This window comes from Saccostrea cucullata, unplaced genomic scaffold, assembly GCF_032062105.1.
Source record: "Saccostrea cucullata isolate Sc308-1 unplaced genomic scaffold, CSIRO_AGI_Scuc_v1 ctg2148, whole genome shotgun sequence".
Classification (NCBI taxonomy): Eukaryota; Metazoa; Mollusca; class Bivalvia; order Ostreida; family Ostreidae; genus Saccostrea; species Saccostrea cuccullata.
The window spans coordinates 28,235-48,465 of NW_026926774.1; the positions used below are offsets into that span (position 1 = coordinate 28,235).

Consider the following 20,231-nt stretch of genomic DNA (forward strand, 5'->3'; position numbering starts at 1 on the left):
GAATTTTTTTTTATGGGCATGTTAATCTCGTAATTTGCAATATACAAAATAGTTTGAACAGAATTGTCAGAGAACTACATCAACTATTGAATAGGAACACACACTATTACCCACGGATGGATTTTTTAAATAAAAATTATATATAAAATATTTTAAACTAGTCAACATTTGACTGAAATATAAAGCTATCACTATTGTAACATAAAGCAGTTTCCTCTCAACTATTTGAAGTTCTGTTTTCTGCCACTCTACGACCATGCTGGGCGTCCGCTGTAAGTATAACACCTGGTTAATTCAGTCCAGGGATGTTTGACCCCTTCCACAAGCAAAAAAAAATTCACCACCTACCCAACTTTGATTTTTTTTTTTGGAATGTTACAGGAAAGATATTTTTATGCCTAAGCTAAATATAACTAGTGCTAATTGTAACGGGAACCGTTACAGATGTTCCCCAAACGCTCCCCAAATCCTTTTTCGTGCCATATTCCCTGTAAGCTTTATTAAAAAAAGCAAACTTTAGCACAGCACGCGTGCGCATGTGAATGCATATGCATACTGACGATAACATCTTGTCTCCACTATTTAGAAATCTTGATATACTAAATATTGAAGCGTTAAATCCAAAAGCATTAAAAATAATACCATTCAGGTGTATTCTTAATTTTACCAATTTCACGTGCATGCATGTGCATGATGACCATACCCTCTTGTAGGAATCTATTATGTCTGTGTAAGGTCCAAATCCCATCCAGTTTGGTTGAAAAACAACGGAGTTACAGCCATTTAAAGTTTAAGCCAATCAGATTGCAGCGCACGTGCATGTGCATGCATTTATGAAAATTGTTACATATCATATTGTAGGATATCTTAATGCATGCCTATGTCCAAGATTTCATAGCATTTCGTCAAAAAACGAAAAAGATATTGATATTTTTGTTTCAGCCAATCAGATCAAAGCGCACGTGCACGCACGTGCATGCATGTGCATGACGACCATACCTTCTTGTAGCAGTCCATTATGTCTGTCTATGTTCTAAACCCCATCTTGTTTGGTTGAAAAACAAGGGAGATATAGCCATTTAAAGTTTAAGCCAATCAGATTGCAGCGCACGCGCATGCGCATGTTTTCATGACAATTGTTATATATCATTTTGTAGGACATCCTAAAGTATGCGTTTGTTTTAAATTTCATAGCATTTTGTCAAAAAACAGAAAAGATATTGAGGTTTTTAGTTTCAGCCAATCAGAGCAAAGCGCACGTGCATGCGCGTGAGTTCGTTCTAATTTGACAGTGTCGTATTATTGACACTATTAATATATCCTTATATAATGAGTTTCAAAGCATTTCATCAAAAAATGTAAAAGTAATGACTATATTAAATATATCAGTCATTTCACTCATTTCACGCGCCCGCACGTGCAGGCGTATGCGCGCAAAATGACCTTCGTTCCGCACACCTACACTACACACCCATTAACCCTAAAAAGGTTTTAACTTAGTTTGGTGAACAGTTTCTGAGAACACTCGCGGACAAAAAAGTACCGGAGAACAAATAAGAAAAAAAATAATAATAATAAGAAACCGAGTAAAAACAATATGTTCCCAAACTCCGTTTGGGGAACATAAATATGAAGTATATTATAATTAACTTCACTTCATGACTTGTGTAAAATAACTTCGTTTTACAACAGATTCTTTGAATGATTTAATTCTTACATGTGAACAAAAATGATTACTTACTGCATTACAAAAAAGGTTTTGTAACGAATTTTGTGATACCTATCGATATACAAGAAGTTGAATTCTCCCGCCTTACTCAAGATACTTTCATATCAACATGATCAATGTGATTCAACATGACTCTACTGTTCTTGAGAATATTTCGAAGGATTTGTTCGCATATATTTGCATGTAAAAATTTGATCGTCTATTATGGCCCCACTTTAATCATGGAGGTTATGATTTGAACAAATTTGAATCTACACTATGCGAAGAAGCTTGCATAGAAGTTTATTTTTTAACACAGTGGTTCTTGAAAAGATATTTAATAGACCACCAAATTTTCACTATTTCTAAATTATTTCGCCTTGAAAGAAGGCGTGGTCCCACGGGTACTTGTAGACAGGACCCCCCCCCCCCCCAAAATAAATTTCAACCCCGGGGCTTGTTGGACATTTTTTTTCAAAAACTTTATTTATTATAGTCATTCATCATGTGTACAATATGATAAGAAATTGTCAAAACTCCAAAACAATCGCTCCACAAAAAACACTCCACTATACATTATAAGGGAGAAAGGTATGCCACTCCGGTTTCAAATTTCACGTAAAAGCAACGGACTATATGATAAAAACCGAGAGAGATTATAACTTCATACAAAACTTTCTCGGACGTTATCTTAATAAGTAATACATTCTCTTTGCACTTCCGTTGCGATTACATAAGGGAATTTCAGCGTTCTGCCTGGAAAACTGTTTAAGAAGATAATCAGATATTGTGGGATTATTACGAGATGCAGAGTTACGCAGCATTGTTAAAGCTTGAATTAGGGGGCGGGGCCTAATTTATACGGGAAAAGTTTACTGTGACGTCACACAAAAATATGACTTTTATGTATTTCTCATAATACCTGAAAATGAAATAATTTGCAACTTTTAACTGTATTAGCATAATTAACAAAAATAAAACCTATCAATGCATTAAAAAAACGTTGCTAGGTAAATCCCGTGTAGCTGGTTTTAAACAAAGCATTGATTGCGATGAACTTGTATATATGACGTCATTTTGGTAAACATGACGTATTTCATGTACTGTGGGAGGCAGATTGAGGAATTTTTTAACAATGAAAAATGCGTGTCATAAAAAAAAGGAATATTATTTACAGGTTTTAAAGAGTCAATTAATACCAGTGTAGATCCTTTGTTAAGTGCGATTATTCATTAACTTTCAAAAGAATGTATTTCATTAATTATGCCGTGTTTTTATGTACAGGTTACGTATATTTTAAATCGAGATGCACCATAAAATCGTACTTTCGCAAGGGCATACACTGCATAGATCTTATTCATTTTTTGAATATAGATAAAGGATATTATCCTTAACTGGAAAAGTGCTGCTGCTTTTTTAAATCGAAGTCGTGATTTCATAATTACACAAAATATTTGGTAAAAGTCTAATATTTTTTTACATTGGCCTATTTACTTGAAAATTTAACTATTAAAACGCGAATTCTATTCAAAGCAGCAGCACTTTTCAGAAACTACAAAGTTTGCAGAAACAATTAATAGCTTGAATTTTAAATTTCAACTAGGGTATGCCCTTGCGATATTGAAATTTGTTATTGACCTACATTCAGTACACGTACTATGCATTCATCACGTGACTGTCCATCGGTGGGATGAAACTTTATACTGTACAGAGTGGGTAATACGTGCTATTTCCATAAGTATTAACGTTCTGTGATAATAAAACAGCTTAATTAAAATAAATTTAAGGATGTACAACACACCTACCTCAAAAAAATTCCTATCGTTTAATTTTCGTTATTTTATAATAAACGTGATGACTTTAACTTTTCTATCGTCAACTTCCCTTACTTATGCAGCAATATACCTTCATCACCTGCATACGGAGTATTTATATCTCAGTTGATTCGATACGCAAGAGCATGCTCTACGTATGAACAATTTCTTAAACGAGGTAAATTATTGACAAGCAAGTTGATGAAACAAGAATATCAACAGTCTCGTTTAAAGTCATCATTTCGTAAATTCTATGGTCGATACAATGACCTTGTCAGCAAATACAATTTATCATTGAATGAAATGCTGACTGACGTTTTTCATACTAATTGTTAGTCCATTATTTATACACTGAATTGACTACGGATTTTTTCCGTTATTTCCTGATTATGACAATGAGCACACGGGTGTGACCGGTCAGCAGGGGATGCTCACTCCTCCATGGCACCTGATCCCACCTCTGATGTTTCGGAGGTCCGTGTTTGCTCTGCTCTTGTTTTGTATATTTGTTTAATGGACGTTGAGATTGAATACTGTTCGTTATTTCCATATCCTTATTGTATATTTAGTACATTACTATATGTACTGCATGTATGCATATTTTGGACAAAATCGTTCGAGTGGTTTTTGGACAGGAACTTCCGAAAGTTACCCCCCTTTAGTTGTTTACAAGGAGAGAATTTTTTTTAATCAATGAACTACTAAAACCTTGATTTTCAAAAAAACCAGGTTATATATAAATGTCAAATTTCAATGGCTTATTCCTTTAACCATTTAAAACAAAAACATAGTCATCTTTTTGATATACATATCATCAAAGCAATTGTTAAAGACCTTAAACTGAAAAACTTTGAATTTTCTAAGCCTTGAAAAATGCGTATTTTTCAAATTCAAATTTTTTTGGTAAAAAAACCTGTCGTTTAATTTTAGTAAAAAACTTTCTTTAGGTAGCTGGTGGTAAAAATAATCTTCATAATTTTTTGTATAAATTTTGTACGACCAGTTTTGATTTAATAGCGGAAAATTACCCCCTCCCCCTTTCTCAATAAATCGCGTTCCCTAGACGGGGGTCGATCACTTTGTTATATGAATCTACAAATACACATTAAAAAAATTAAATTGGAATATTGATTTAGCTTGAAAATATATATTAACTTACAAATTTAAAAGTTCTCATTTGTAAAGCGTATTTAAATGTAGATTTTTATGCAATTTTTGAATACTCCCATCACCCCCACCCCTTCCTTTTTTGCGTCGCAGACCATTCGCGTTTGACGAAACGTCGTTTACAGTGCAAATTGGTATAGTTCGTCAAGAGTATAGGAGGTATGAATTAATTTTCAAATTCATGAATGCAGAATAAATATTGACTATACTCATTTTATATGTATGAGGACAAAATTACTGAAAGATTTTAGTGTTTATAGTCCACAAACGTATGCGTTATGCATTCCATATCACATGAAAACTGGATACGAATATTCAAGTAATTAGTTTTGTTGAACGTGAATATGTTGATTTTTAATTTTATATCTTTAATTTTATTCATTAAAAATGGTGTATGTTCAACTTTTCTGTGAAATAAATGAAATAATTGTAGTTTCTTTCATGTCATTATTTCAAACGAGACAGTATGTGGCCGTGGGGATACACGACATTTGCATTAGATGCACATGTATTGTACACCCCTCATGATATTGTACGCATTTCTTTCAATGTCGTCGCTTCTTAAGTTAAAATGAAAATTCCATATTTGTCCACATTAACTTCAAAATATCAAACATTAAACTCTTCATCTATTTCATTTTAAATCAAATCGCATATTGTTAATTTTTTTTAAAAATCTTATAGACTACATTTTGTTTTGATTCGAGGAAATTCGAACCGACATTGTTGACAGAAAGTCAAAGTTACAATTTGCTGCAATAGGATATTCATAAATGCAGATAATTTCAGTACAAGTGAATAATTCTTTTCAATTCTATACTTACATTGTGTATATGAGGTCTATAGTATTCAATTCTCGAATTTATCAAGTCTTGCTGTAAATCTAAATGTATCTGATTCTGTGGAAAACCGTGAATAAAGGGAGGAAAATAAACATCTCCTACATTCTCAGAGTTGTTCCTCTTTGATCAGTAAAGGTCAGAGAACGAAATCGATTTTACATTGTAAAAAGTTTTTTGTTTATTTATTGTTGTTTTATTTTTAAAATTTAAAAAGAAAGCAATCCATGTATTTATATCGTGTATGCACAAATTGTAATGAAGATCATTAATCGGAATATTATATAGTCAACTGTACATAATGAGAATTTCGGCAATGTAAAATAAAATTTTCAGAATAAAAAAAAAAATCCTGCGCCTTGAAAAAAAAACAAAACAATTTATTGTATATGAAATGAAATGGTATTTTATGTCTTGCTTTTTACGGAGTTTAATCGGGTTAACTAAAAAAATACTTTTCGATTGAATATTGTACGCAAAATCACAGCCAAGTGATAGTCCCAATATATCCCAATTTTCTTTCACGATTGATACCGGTATACATCGGGATCGTTTTACTCGTCGTTTTGACGCTTTATTTTTGACGTTAAATTTGACGTCATGTCAAACGTTCAATTGAAATCGCAAGAGTTATCCCCCCCAGTGTGTTGTACGTCTTTTATTTAAAATAATGTCACCCTTTTTGCACATATATTTCCGTTGGTTTCTCATAGTAGGCCTTAACAGTGCTGCGTAATCCTATGGCATGCACTAAGACAGAAATATATGTAGAGACGATGTGAATAGACATTTTTGGTTGAAATAAAATAAATACACGTTTATAAACCCAAAGACCAGTGGGGGTACAATTTACGAAAACAAACCAGAGTGGCATACCTTTCTCCCTTAGAATGTAAAGTGGGTACATTTTTTGTAGAGCATTGTTTTGGGATTTTGACAATTATTTCATAGTGTAAACTTGATGAATAAGTGTAATAAATATAATTCTTAAAAAATCCAATAAGCCCAAGGGGTTCAATATTGGGGGGTGGGGGTTCCTGTCCACAAGTACCTGTGCGTGGTCCTTAATTTAAAAATTACTTTACGCAAGGATACTTTGTGGCAAGGTTGACATTTTGCCCAGTGGTTCTGCAGAAGACGAAGTTTATAACATAAACGACAGAAACATTACAATCAGAAAAGCTCACTAAAACTTAACATACCACTGATGAGATCTGCAGCGATTCCATGTTCATACTCGGAAAACACACATTGTCCTTCCTTCTCCTTTAAAAATATCTTATTTTCCTCCTTGGTGATTTCCTTCAGTCCAACGAAGTCTTTTCCTGGTCCCCCTGGATTCGTGGCCTCCTCTCCATACTATGTATAAATCTTAACTTGGTACGCATACTTCAAAATGCACAGGCTCTCACTAAAGATACACAGACCAGTCAAAATAGAATTACCAATGAAAATGGATGATGATTTTCCCTGTAATTAGGAACAATTAAAAGAACAAAATATGGTTCCTGATTCTGTTAAAGATGTATTTACTTATGACTTAGTTACACTAATTCTGAAAAGCAAATTTTGCCACATGTCTCCTCGTCGAGGAGCGACCATCCCACTGGTATCCCTACAGCTAGTACCCAAAGTGACATTCCACTATCAGTAGTAGGATTAATGATGAATTCCGCTAGGTATTCTAACATTATATTCTTATATTTGATTTTTAAACCTATATAAAAAAAAAACTGAGCGGACAGTATATAGGGAACTTGCATTGAATCGCCAGTGAGCTAGCTTTTCTGGTGATGCGGTTGAGTCTCCCTCTATTTCAGGCAAGTTAAGCAACAGCAAGTCTGTTTAACCCTTGGATGGGTGACTGCTTCACGTTACAAAAACAAACTGTTTGAATATGGTATGCTAACACCCCTCCCTTCAAAAGTAATAAATAAATAATAAATTTCAAGATTCTAGAGGAGGTAAGAAATGGCACACACAATTTAGTCAGTTAGTTAACAGTAGATTGAAAATATCCCTTTGTAAGAAGTTGTATCATTTTGTAGATTATGGGACTTGACAATGATGAGGGAGACATACATAGTAAGGAGGGAGGGAGATCTCGACGTACATATCCGTACGACGGATGCCTTCAAAACCATAGTCTTAAGTAAGTATTATTCATGACAAAAAAAAAAAACAAATGCTTATTGTGTAAATTAAAATGAAGGTAAAACATTATTATTTCAGAAGCTTCATCTTGGTAAGAGAATATACACTTGTCATTGTTATGTTTTCTGAATGCAAAGATCCAGTGAAAAGACAACGAGCACGTTTTTTAACTCTCTATTCTGTAGAACGGAAATCACAAGTGGCGCCTTGCGCATACTCAAACAATAGTGTATGTAAAATCAATCAATCAAAAGGCAATAACTCTTTTAACAAAATTAGCAAGATAATGTAACGTCTCCCCTTTTAACAAAAAGTAAAGTCACTTAATTCATGTACAATCATAATACTGCATTTAACACTGTCAATTTGAAAATCAAAAGTGTCCATATCTGTATATAAAATTCTGATTCACAATGAATATATTGACCATATTTAATGGTCATGCATATGCAAATAAATTAGACTGAATATGATGATTAAGGTAACAATTGATTGAAAATTTGATTACATAGAAGGAATAATTTTTTGTCTAACAACTCTTCCAGACCTAGTTACATATGGTTTGGATTGTTCTGGGGGCTTAGGTGAGTTACCTATGTCAGGATTTTTTCCAGGTTGCACATCATTACCAGAATTCAAATTAGGGGTATCATCTGGCAAAGGCTCATGTTTGAAAACATCATACTGGGGAAGAGCAAGCTCTTCTGGTTGGGGAGCTTCTTTTGTTTTATGGAGAAATCTCCTATTGCACCTATACAAAGAACCAGCAGGTGTCTTGACCAAATATGACCTATTCCCATGTGGTTGCATTATAATGGCTGGGGTCCATTTTTTATCATTGAGCTGAACCCTAACTGAATCACCAGATTTGAGAGGCTTTAGAGGTAGAGCTGATCTATCATGGTAGACTTTTGACTTGTCATGACTGACTTGTAACTTTACCCTAATCTTGTCTGTGTCATGATGAAAGGGCTTAAGGCTTTCCTGAACAGTAGGGATGTTTGACCTAAGTCTTCTGGACATTAACAGTTGTGATGGGGAAAGTCCTATGTCTAAAGGAGTAGTCCTGTATGTCAGAATGGCCAAATTAATGTCTTGTCTGTCAGCCTTACACTTAGTAAGAATGCCCTTAATGGTTTGTACTGTCCTTTCTGCAAGACCGTTAGATCTAGGGTACCTGGGGCTTGAGGTGACATGCTGAAAGTTCCACTCTTTGGAAAAATCAGCAAATTCATAACTGGAATACTGTGGACCATTGTCCAAAACAAAATTTTCAGGTATACCATACCTTGCAAAGACTTCTTTGCACTTTGAGATGATAGTGGAACTATGAGTATTGGTTAGCCTGAAAACTCCAAAATACCTACTATAGTAGTCAACAAACAGAACATAGTCCTTGTCATCCCATAGGAAGAGATATGAGGCAATTGTCTGCCAGGGGTATGAAGGAATTTCATGAGATTGCAAAGGTTCCTTAGGATTGGAATTCCTTAATTCTAAACAAACATTACAGTTCAGTATTAGGTCCGTAACGTCCTTCGTAAGTCCTGGCCAGAAAACTATGTCACGGGCTCGTCTCAGGGTTTTTTCAACACCAGTGTGACCCACATGTAATATTTTCAAGAGCTCTGTCCTGAGGTCATGGGGAATAACTATTCTAAGACCCTTCATAATGAGCCCATTCTCTACTGACAATTCATCGCGGAAGTTCCAATATTCCTTAATGGGGTCTAGGCAATTTCTGCGTAAGTCTGGCCAACCTTCCAAAATAAATTTGGTTAAGGTTTGAAACTGGGGGTCTGATTCTGTAGACAACCTAATCTGTTCTAGACGACAGTCACTGACCTGCATGTTTTCATGAACCAAATGTAACTGAGCCTCAATGCCCTTGGAGAGCTCTGGCATTGTATGAGGTAAGTATTTCCTAGAAAGTGTATCTGCTACAGGAATCTGTTTTCCTGGGACATGAACAAGCTTAAGGTTGTATCTCTGCAATTGCAGAATCATGCGCTGTAAGCGGGCAGGGGCAGTAAGTATAGACTTCTGCATAATAGACACTAATGGCTTGTGGTCTGTTTGGACGCACACCTCACGCCCATAAACATAATGATGAAAATGCTTATACCCAAACAGAATAGCTAACATTTCCTTTTCAATTTGTGCATAGTTAATTTCTGATGGGGTAAGTGATTTCGAGGCATAAGACACAGGCTTGCCTTCTTGTAAGAGAGTAGCTCCAAGACCAAATTTGGAGGCGTCAACTTGCAATACAGTATCTTTCCTAGGATCAAAATAGGCCAATACTCTGCCTGGTGACCTTGTGATTATGTCCTTGACCTTAGCAAAAGACTCTTCTTGGGCTGGGCCCCAAACAAATTCAGACCTTTTTGACAATAATTGTCGCATGGGGCTAGTAGTATCAGCCAAGTTTGGTGCAAATTTGGATAGGTAGTTTACCATACCCAGTACTGTCTCGAGTTTGTTACGATTTTCCGGTGGTTTCATGTCTTTGACAGCTGAGACCTTTTTAGGGTCAGGCTTGACACCATCTTCAGAAAGTAAGTGACCAAAGTACTCGACTTGTGTCTTACCTACATCGAGCTTCTCATCATTGAGCTTTATGCCCATTTCTCTTGTGCGCTGAAGAGCAGCTTTCAAATTGCTATCGTGCTCAGCACGGGTCTTCCCGTAGACAAGAATGTCATCGACTATAGCAACAACACCTTTGAGACCTGCATAACAGTAGTCAATCTTGCGCTGAAATTCATCCTGTGCAGATTTCAGGCCAAAGGGTAATCTGAGGAAGCGATACCTACCATAAGGGGTATTGAACGTAGTAAGATAGCTTGAGTCGTCATCAAGCTTAATAGTCCAATAACCTGAGCGCGCATCAAGCTTGGTGAAATAACGTGCACCAGCTAACTCAGGTAAAATGTCATTGAGAGTTTTCAATGGGTAATGGGGTCGATGAATGACCTTGTTTAGATCCCTGGGGTCAAGGCAGGATCTTAAAGCTCCAGATGGCTTCTCGACAACAACCATGGAGTTTACCCAATGTGTGGGGGTGTCGACCTTAGCAATGACCAGTAACTTCTCAATCCGGTCTAACTCAGTTTTAAACCTGTCACCCAAAGCCTGTGGTATTCTACGAGGGGGGTGGATAGCTGGTATAGCATCGGGATCTATATGGATAGTACATTCCCCTGGGAATAACCCTAACCCTTCAAAGATATCCTTAAACTGTGTCAAAACAGTCTCTCTGTCTATTACACTGTCTGAAATGGTGTCTGTTTAAGTCGACATAACTGTCAAGGAATTAACTAACTTAACAAGTCCCATGTTCATACATGATGCAAGTCCGAGGATAGGTGGGGCATGTCTACTGTCATGGTCAACAACATGGAACTGTGTGTGAAATATCTTGTCCCCAACCTTAACAGCTACTTTACAAGAACCCAGTTTCTTAACTGGTGACCCAGCATAACCAGACAAATTAGACGACGAACTCAACTGATCAGCAACACCTAGCTGTTTATAAGTAGATACTGGTATAACATTAACTTGTGAGCCAGTGTCAAGCTTACATTTGACTGGTACATTATTTGGACCTATTGTAACATGTGTAAATGCTTGATTTTGTTCATATGACACACCAGATTTGTTAAGAGCATGAACCACACTGATACAATCAACAAACAAATCAGTAAAATTGTCATTAGAGCTGTGACTGTATAAAGGATATTCTGCTCCAGTTGTGTGTGGCTCGCGAACTTCATGAACTTTCTTGCTACGGCAAACTTTGGCGAAGTGGTTCCGTTTGTTGCAAAGCTTGCAGGTTTTACCGTACGCAGGGCACTTCTCCTTTTAAGTATGTTTGTATCTACACTTTGGACATACAGGTTTACTGGATGCATGGCTTGCGGCTGTGTCACTATACCGTTTCGGTTCAGGTTGACTGGTGCTATGGCCAGTTTTGGAAGTCTTGTGGGAATCACGATTTCCTGGCGGTGGTCTAGATGTAATCGCGTGAACTTCCTGTGACGTGGTACCCATCGACTTAAGCTGCTCCTGTGAGTATTCATGGTTCTGGGCGATTTGGATGGCTTTATCCAGAGTAAGCTTGTCACCTTCATTGATAAGCTTTTCGCGAATCTTGGCGGAATTTGTCCCAAACACAATCCTATCACGGATCATCTCGTCTGCATCGTGATACTGACAATCTTTAGCTAACTGCTCAATCGACTGCTGACCTTGAACTTCGTTATTGAACTTGAATCTGCTAAACACAGGGTTGAGCTTAGGCTGCACGTACGCCTTAAAACGCTTGTAGTAAGTGTCGAGCTTTTTCTTATTGTCGTTCGACAGAGTCCATGTATTATACACATCGCAACCTTTGTCGCCGACCCAAATAAGTAAATAACTTATCTTAACAGTCTCATCTTTCTCTTTCAAGGGGCCATCAAATATCAGTTGCACGTGCTGCTGGAATTTTTTCCAACTATCGACCAAATTTGTCGATGTCCAATCCATACATGGCGTAGGTATGCCTGTAAGATCCATTTTTACGAGACTTCTGTAAATTCTGACACCATGTTATGTTTTCTGAATGCAAACATCCAGTGAAATGACAACAAGACAACGAGCACGTTTTTTAACTCTCTATTCTGTAGAACGGAAATCACAAGTGGCGCCTTGCGCATACTCAAACAATAGTGTTTGTAAAATCAATCAATCAAAGGGCAATAACTCTTTTAACAAAATTAGCAAGATAATGTAACAGTCATGTAACTTCACTGGCATGTTATGATGTCTTGTGGTAGCAACTTAATATGCCTTGCTTAGCTATGTAGTGGCTTTTGCTCACCTTCTGTAGAAAAAAGTCTTGCTTACACTCCATCGGTATTCAATTAACATGTGAAGATTAAAAATAAAACTTTTTTCTGAATGCTCTTTTAATATATTACTCTCCATCTGCTAATGTGTGTTTGTGATCTGATACATTTAATCCATTCTGACAAGGTGTCAATGTCTTTTTTTTCATAGCTAGCCCATCGTCTGGCGTAATTTTCAACAGAATCCATAATATTTATGAAATTCCGACGCCAGTTGAAGGATCGGGGTTCCCTATATTTAGGACCTTTTAAAATAAGTGATCTAAGGTCCTCATTACGAACTATATTTACGTCACCTGTAATAACGTGTCCAGCAGGACTATAGTTATAGGGCGAAGAAGAACATGAACACGAAAAGGGATTATTTTTCAGATAGTCGATATCCAGGCCATGTAAAGTATTTTTGTAATTGAAAAGTTTGGAAGCAATGGTCGATGTATATTTGTAGGAAATACAAGGCGTAGTCTTTAACTTGAAATATGGTGGAATACAAGACTGGACTCTTTTGTGATTAAGAATATTACTAATATTTACCGCGTCAATTCCTTTATTGGCATATTGAAGTTTAAGGAAAAGACGGATTGTTTTAGCTGCATTTTCTTCCGTGAAACGTGCGGGTTTAAAAAGCCTATGATGTGCAATATCCATAATCACAGAACCGAGCCTATATTCAGGTGTCGAGGAATCTAAATTTGGATGTTCCTTGGTCTTTTCAAGAAGACTATTAAAAAGTTTCAAAGGGACAGAGTAAAGTTTGGTACGAATATGATGTAGACCTAACTGTTGATTTACATAAGGTAGTAATGAATCAAAAGAGACGTCGTGTATTGCAGGTTTATTGTACGAACGATGTCCATGACTACGCTTACGTCTCTGAGTATTGTTAAAAAGTCCCATCACATTTACATTATTACACTGCGGGCTTGTAAGATTTCCCACACTATGGACATTGTCATTACATCCATAGGGAAAGGCTGTCCCTAGTTTCCTAATTTGTAACAAATTTGTAACAAATGATGAAATAAAAAGATACAGGTAAAAATAAAAAAAATCATGTTAAAAAGGGGGATAACAGTAAACAAAAACTAAAGTGAACTGGACTACAGAAAACTACCTACATTAACATAGAATTACATTTGACTAGATCTCTGTGTTTTAAAACTACAATAAAGCTAAAAATAAAAAATATATATAAGGGGGAAAATCAATTAAGAACCCTCTCTACTCTGCATACTAAAGAGTTCTGATTCTAAGACATTTTTCTGCAGTAAGAGTAATCTGCCCTTAGATCTAAATGTTCAAAAATTGCAATTTACAATATATTACTCAATTTATAATCAATTCAAGTATTCTTCACATTTTAAAAGGTCAAGATAAGTTAACTGAACGTCTTATTAAGATGTATTTTCTCTATTAAAGTAATTAACAATGATTTCTTTTCACTAATACTGTGTTGTCTTTAAACATTTTTCCTGGGGGGAAATACAACGCATCATACATTGAAAATTAAATAATTAACCTCAATAATAATTCCTTTATACAATGTGTTTTTATCAATGGCCCAGAAAATTTTGCACTTGTGTAGAGAGGGTCCTTAACAAAGAGAAAAATATGGGGAAAAAACTGGATACTATGACTTGATCATGATCTAGATACATACATGTACATGCATATAAAAAGTAGTTGGTGAGAGGGCTAATCAAACTAATTCATGCACATGAGGCTACAAGCAAGAAGATTTATGTACAGTATACAATATTGGTAGGCTCTATTACGGTACAGTGTAGTCAAGAAATAAAAGAAATTGTGACAGTAGTCACGGCTGAAATGAACCCCTGATTTTCAAACTTAAAAAAAGAACCATTTTTACTAATCGTGGGGAATTATTAAAAATTAAGGAAATTCCACAGATTAAGTGCACTTAAAAAAAACCTGTAGAACATTTATTAAAAGCAGTATTCAATAGCACGAATAACGTGCACATAAATTTTAACAAATCATTTTTTAACAAAAGACAGGATCTTAATAACAATCTTTTTTCAAACAAAAATGATAAAGAAAATGACTAGAAACTCTTGTTGCTATAGCAACAAAGAAGGTCTTCCGTTCTCCTCTATTTATCTGCATGAATGAGGTTTTATCTATGTTAAAAAAGGCATATAATATTTAAAATGATTTCAAGAAAACAAACGACCGGAGGTGTAACTTACCAAGGTTCTCGACGTTACTTTAGACAATTATAGTCTTAATAACATTTAATCATAAAATCATTTTCATTAATTCTTTTATCACTTTCTCTGATGACTGAAAGTGACATCAGACGCAAGTTATCCTATATCTGGTGCCCAATCTTTATGGTTTATTATACATGTAAGTTCAGTGTCTTGATCTCTTGCAGATTAAGAGATCTCTTAATGTTAACTTAATGAAATCATGTGACCAAAACTACATTTTTTGAAAAGAAATTTGAAGTTACTCTAGACATTTCAGTCTGAATAACATGTCCTAAAATGATTTCTATTACTCTTTTTATAAAAAAGTATCTATGGGATAGTATGATACTAAATTTACACAGTTTTTTCTCTCATAGTTGTCTTTTCTATTTCCAGTGGGACTGACATATTTCAAAACTATAAATAAGATGCTATAATGAATTACGACGAAAGATTCCATATAGAAAAGTTGAAACTTTTGATTAATTTGATCACTTCCTGTGATAACCGGAAGTGACGGCGGACGATGTTAACCCAAATAGATTTGCCTACTCATCAAGATCTACCATTCCTATAAGCTTGGTGTCTTAATCTCTTACCGTTTACGATATCTAGCTATGATAACTTCTCATTTTTAGGACAGGAAATAACGCGACCGGAAGTAAATTTTACAAAGGTATTTGACGTTTCTGTAGACATATGCAGTGTGAATAACATATCTAAAAATCATCACAAATACTTTATTTGAAAAAAATATTTATGGGAATGAAAAATACTCAAATTATGGAGTTTTTCTCTCATAACCGGAAGTTGTCGTTTCTGTTTCCGGTGGGACTGGTATATTTTAAAACTACAAATAGGATTCTATAATGTGATGCAAAAAAAGTTTCAATAAAGAAAAGTTCGGCCGAAAGATTCCATATAGAAAAGTTGAAACTTTTGATTAATTTGATCACTTCCTGTGATAAACGGAAGTGACGGCGGACGATGTTAACCCAGATAGATTTGCCTACTCATCAAGATCTACCATTCCTATAAGCTTGGTGTCTTAATCTCTTACCGTTTACGATATATAGCTATCTTCTCTCATAACCGGAAGTTGTCGTTTCTGTTTCCGGTGGGACTGATATATTTTAAAACTACAAATAGGATTCTATAATATGATGCAAAAAAAGTTTCAATAAAGAAAAGTTGAAATTTTCGATTTCTTTGATCACTTCCTGTGACGACCGGAAGTGACGGCTGACGATCTTATTCCTTATGTTTTCGCCTACTTGTCAAGATGTACCACTCCTATAATGTTGGTGTCTTAATCTCTTACCGTTTTTGAGATCTAGCTATGATTACTTCTCATTTTTAGGACAGGAAATCACGCGACCGGAAGTAAATTTTACAAATATATTTGACGTTACTGTAGACATTTGCAGTCTTAATAACATATCCAAAAATCATGACAAATACTTTATCTATAAGAAATATTTATGGGAAAGAAAAATACTGAAAATATGCAGTTTTTCTCTTATAACCGGAAGTTGTCGTTTTTGTTTCCGGTGGGACTTACATATTTCGAAACTACAAATAAAATGCTTTAATATGATGCAAAAAAAGTTCCAATAAAGAAAAGTTGAAATTTTCGATTTCTTTGATCACTTCCTGTGACGACCGGAAGTGACGCCGGACGATCTTAACCCAATTGGGCTCGCCTACTTATCAAGATCTATTACTCATATAAGTTTGGTGTCTTAATCTCTTACCGTTTCTGAGATATGACTATGACAAAATATTTCTGAAAAAAGCGGAAATCGGACAAAACTGACGACAGGAAGTGAATTTTGAAAAAATGAAAAAAACGTCTGAGCGTATTTTTATTCTGCACCATCCCTGAAAATTTCAAGAAAATCTGTCCAGCCATCTCTGAGAAATCCGTCTTACAAGAAAAGGGGAAAAAAATAATAATAATAATAATAATAACTAGATGCGTTCTTGTTGCTGGTGCAACAAGCAGGTCTTCCGACCGACTTCTCTTTTTCCATATTGTCTGCGTCATCCCATGAAATAAATTTCATAATGTATTTTTTCGTTTACGTTCACTTACAGCAGTTTCTCAACACAGATCGCGATTGTTCCAGGTATTTCACAAAATATCTCCAAATATAGCTTTTAAAAATCGGCAAAATCTTCCACACATGTTATAAAAGAGTGAAAAGAAATTTGCAACTGAAAAAAGACAAAAACAGAAAAAATTTGGGGAACGCCCCGAGCGGGATTCGAACCCCCGACAGTAAGACAAAGTGTGGTTCGGTCATATCTTTGCAATAAACGCACGCATGAAAAAAATAAAAACATATTTAGATATCTTTGAAGACGCTCTATAAACCCTGTAAATCCGAAAAAAAAATATTGAAAAACAAAAAAGTTGAAAAATTAGACTTTTTGAATTCACTTCCGTTTGCGACCGGAAGTAGAAACGACAAAAAATGAAGGACGTTCGGCACATCTACATGTGATGGTCTTTCATGTCCATAAGTTTCAATGTCATATCTTTGGCCGTTTTCGAGAAAAGTTGTGTACAAAAATCCATTTAAAAAATACAAATTTCCCCAAAAATCGCGAACAGAAGAAAATTTTGAAAAAATGAAAAACACGTCTGGAGATATTAAGCTGGTGCATCTTTCCTGTAAAAATCTTTGAAATCCGTACAGTCACAGCGGAGATATCGCCATGGAAATGAAAAAAAGAATAATAATAATAATAATAACTAGAAACGATCTCGTTGCGAGCAACGAGAGGTCTTCCGTCCGTTTCAGGAAAAGAACCTAAAATCGAGCTGAAAAAGTGATAAAAAATTTGGTCACAAAGGGGATTGAACCAAGGTCGCCAGCGTGAAAATCCAACGCACTTTTTTCCTCTTTATTCCCAACACGCTTAAATTACGCGTTTGAGTCCACTGCTCTAAATGTATTTGAATATATTTCTTCAACAATACACCTGTCTAAGAATCATGAAAGGCGCGCCACAATTTATATTTTCGCGCCAAACGCCACAAGTTAATCTGTGCAGCTTTTCTTTGGAATGTTTCATAAAATGGATGATATAGCTTCAAAAAAATAAAGAAAAGGGAACGTTCTTTAAGCCTAAATTTCGAGGTTAAGAAAAATATATTTAACAGATTGTACATATTTTATATCTTAAATAGGGAAGTAACTCAAAAGAAGTGAAATTCTTCACACGTTCATGAAAAGGTAGAAATTGTTCGATGAAAGACATGTCTTGCCATTCGACGGTCAAAGAATCAGATTTCATTTATGTTCAATGTTCAACTTTAAATATCTTTGAAACATAGGTAATCAGAGATTACAGAGCTCACCTCAACGTGTGTTGTCTTTAAGTAAGGCAATTTAAGTCACCCAATAAACAACAAAAAGTGTACATCCAAAAATGCAAAATTTATGCATTTTTGATACTTTGGAATAGACCTATATAAAAACTAGTTCTTCATGATGAAAATGTAATTAAAATCCAGCATCTGAAGCAAGATTGAGAGTTTTCATCCCTTGATGAATCATTTAAGCAACTGGTTTATATATTAAGCCTTATAGTTTCTTGGTGATAGACTTGCACCCATAACTTTTACGAGGTCTATTATCTTGAAAATGTATGTCGAATTCAGCATCTGAAGCAAGTCCATTTGTGTTCATCCTAAGATGTATCATCCATGTAAGTTTGGTCAACATTGGGCTTAAAGTTACTTGCAAATGAAACCTGTATAAAAAATTAACCTTTCCACTAATCCAGAAAATGTAGGTCAGATTCAGCATCTGAAGCCAGCCTAGTAGAATGCACCCTTAGATGTACCATCCATGCAAGTTTGGTCATTATAGGGCTCAAAGTTACTTAGAAATGAATCCTGCACCATAAACTTAAACCTGTTTACTCGTCCAGAAAATGTAGGTCAGATTCAGCATCCGAAGCAAGTCTAGTAGAATACTTCCTAAGATGAACCATCCATGTAAGTTTGGTCATTATAGGGCTCAAAGTATCTTCGAAATGAAACCTTCACCAAAAACTTTATCCTGTTTACTCAACCGGAAAATGTAGGTCAGATTCAGCATCCGAAGCAAGGCTGGTAGTATGCATCCTAAGATGTATCATCCATGTAAGTTTGGTCATTATATGTCTCATAGTAACTTGGAAATGAAACCTGCACCAAAAACTTTAACCTGTTCACTCAACCGGAAAATGTAGGTCAGATTCAGCATCCGAAGCAAGTCTAGTAGAATACATCCTAAGATGTATCATCCATGCAAGTTTGGTCATCATAGGGCTCAAAGTATCTTCGAAAATGAAACCATCACCAAAAACTTGAGCCTGTTCACTCAACCGGAAAATGTAGGTCAGATTCAGCATCCGAAGCAAGGATGGTAGTATGCATCCTAAGATTATCATCCATGTAAGTTTGGTCAACATAGGGCTTATAGTTACTCGGAAATGAGACCTACACCAAAAACTGCACCAAAAATGTTAACCTGCACCAAAAACATTAACCTGGTCATTCCTTTGCTGAAATTTCAGCATCTGAAACTTTGACTGGTACAATGAAACTCACTAGCAACATCTACTATGCATGTCTAATCAATATAGGACATAGAAGTACTTAAAAAGAAAACTGCTCCAAAAAACTTAACCTTAACCCGGGACGCCGAGGGTATTACATAAGCTCCCCCCAACTTCGTTGAGGTGAGCTAAAAAAGAATGTTAATATACACTCCATTAGACGATCTTATTTAAAAAAGGTTTTCTTATTTTTGTTTTTTGTATTAGTTTAATATGACTCAAGTGTACATGGGAAACACATTGGTTATGTTTGTGAAAAACTAATAAATTTTGAATACTGCTTTAAATATAGTTATGTATACAGTACACCTGCAACAGTATACCTGTCTACGAATCATGAAAGGCGGGCCACTATTCATAATCTGGCGAAAAACACCACGAGTAAATGTTCATGCCTAACCTTTGAACTGATCTATCAAATAGGTGTGTGAGCTTCAATGAAATTAAATATTAAATTAAACAGCTTCTTATCGCCTTTATTTAATTACGACGTTAAGAAAGTAAATTTAACACATTGCACAGACGTATCTAGCGCAATTTCACTAAAGCAGTAAAACGGAAATTAAGTTTTAAGATTGTCACTGAATTGCAGCGTACTAATAGGTGAAAGTCCACGTAGTTTTTTTCTTTTCATGCATCATTTAGTCAAACGCTCAGCTGAATCCATAAACCCCTACTCGCGAAATGGCGGAGTTGACAGAGGCAGACGCCATCTTGGACCCGCTTCAGATTTTCAAATATGACTATCTAGGATTCAGATCAACCAATATGCAAACAACTTATATAATAAGCATCAATAGAAGGGTCTTTATTAATATTCCAAAAATAAA

General features: G+C 35.4%; 1 protein-coding gene across 1 annotated transcript; it reads right to left on the reverse strand.

The window, feature by feature from the left end:
- Nucleotides 1–8,186: 8,186 nt before the first annotated feature.
- Nucleotides 8,187–12,242, reverse strand: LOC134272630 (uncharacterized protein K02A2.6-like). The gene is made up of 3 exons (XM_062754843.1): nucleotides 11,620–12,242; nucleotides 11,115–11,361; nucleotides 8,187–10,922 (listed from the first exon to the last, which is right to left on the reverse strand). Exons 1-3 carry the CDS (start codon nucleotides 12,240–12,242, stop codon nucleotides 8,187–8,189), a joined length of 3,606 nt encoding a protein of 1,201 aa, XP_062610827.1.
- Nucleotides 12,243–20,231: the final 7,989 nt, after the last annotated feature.

What these genes read in the sequence shown, in the direction of transcription:
- LOC134272630 (XM_062754843.1), bottom strand. Translation starts at nt 12,242, where the DNA reads ATGGATCTTACAGGCATACCTACGCCATGTATGGATTGGACATCGACA. An exon ending in AGTCAACCTGAACCGAAACG is followed by an intron (nt 11,362 to 11,619) that starts GTATAGTGACAC and finishes TGATTGTATCAG; the next exon opens with TGTGGTTCATGCTCTTAACA. An exon ending in CTTGTAAAGTAGCTGTTAAG is followed by an intron (nt 10,923 to 11,114) that starts GTTGGGGACAAG and finishes GTTTTGACACAG; the next exon opens with TTTAAGGATATCTTTGAAGG.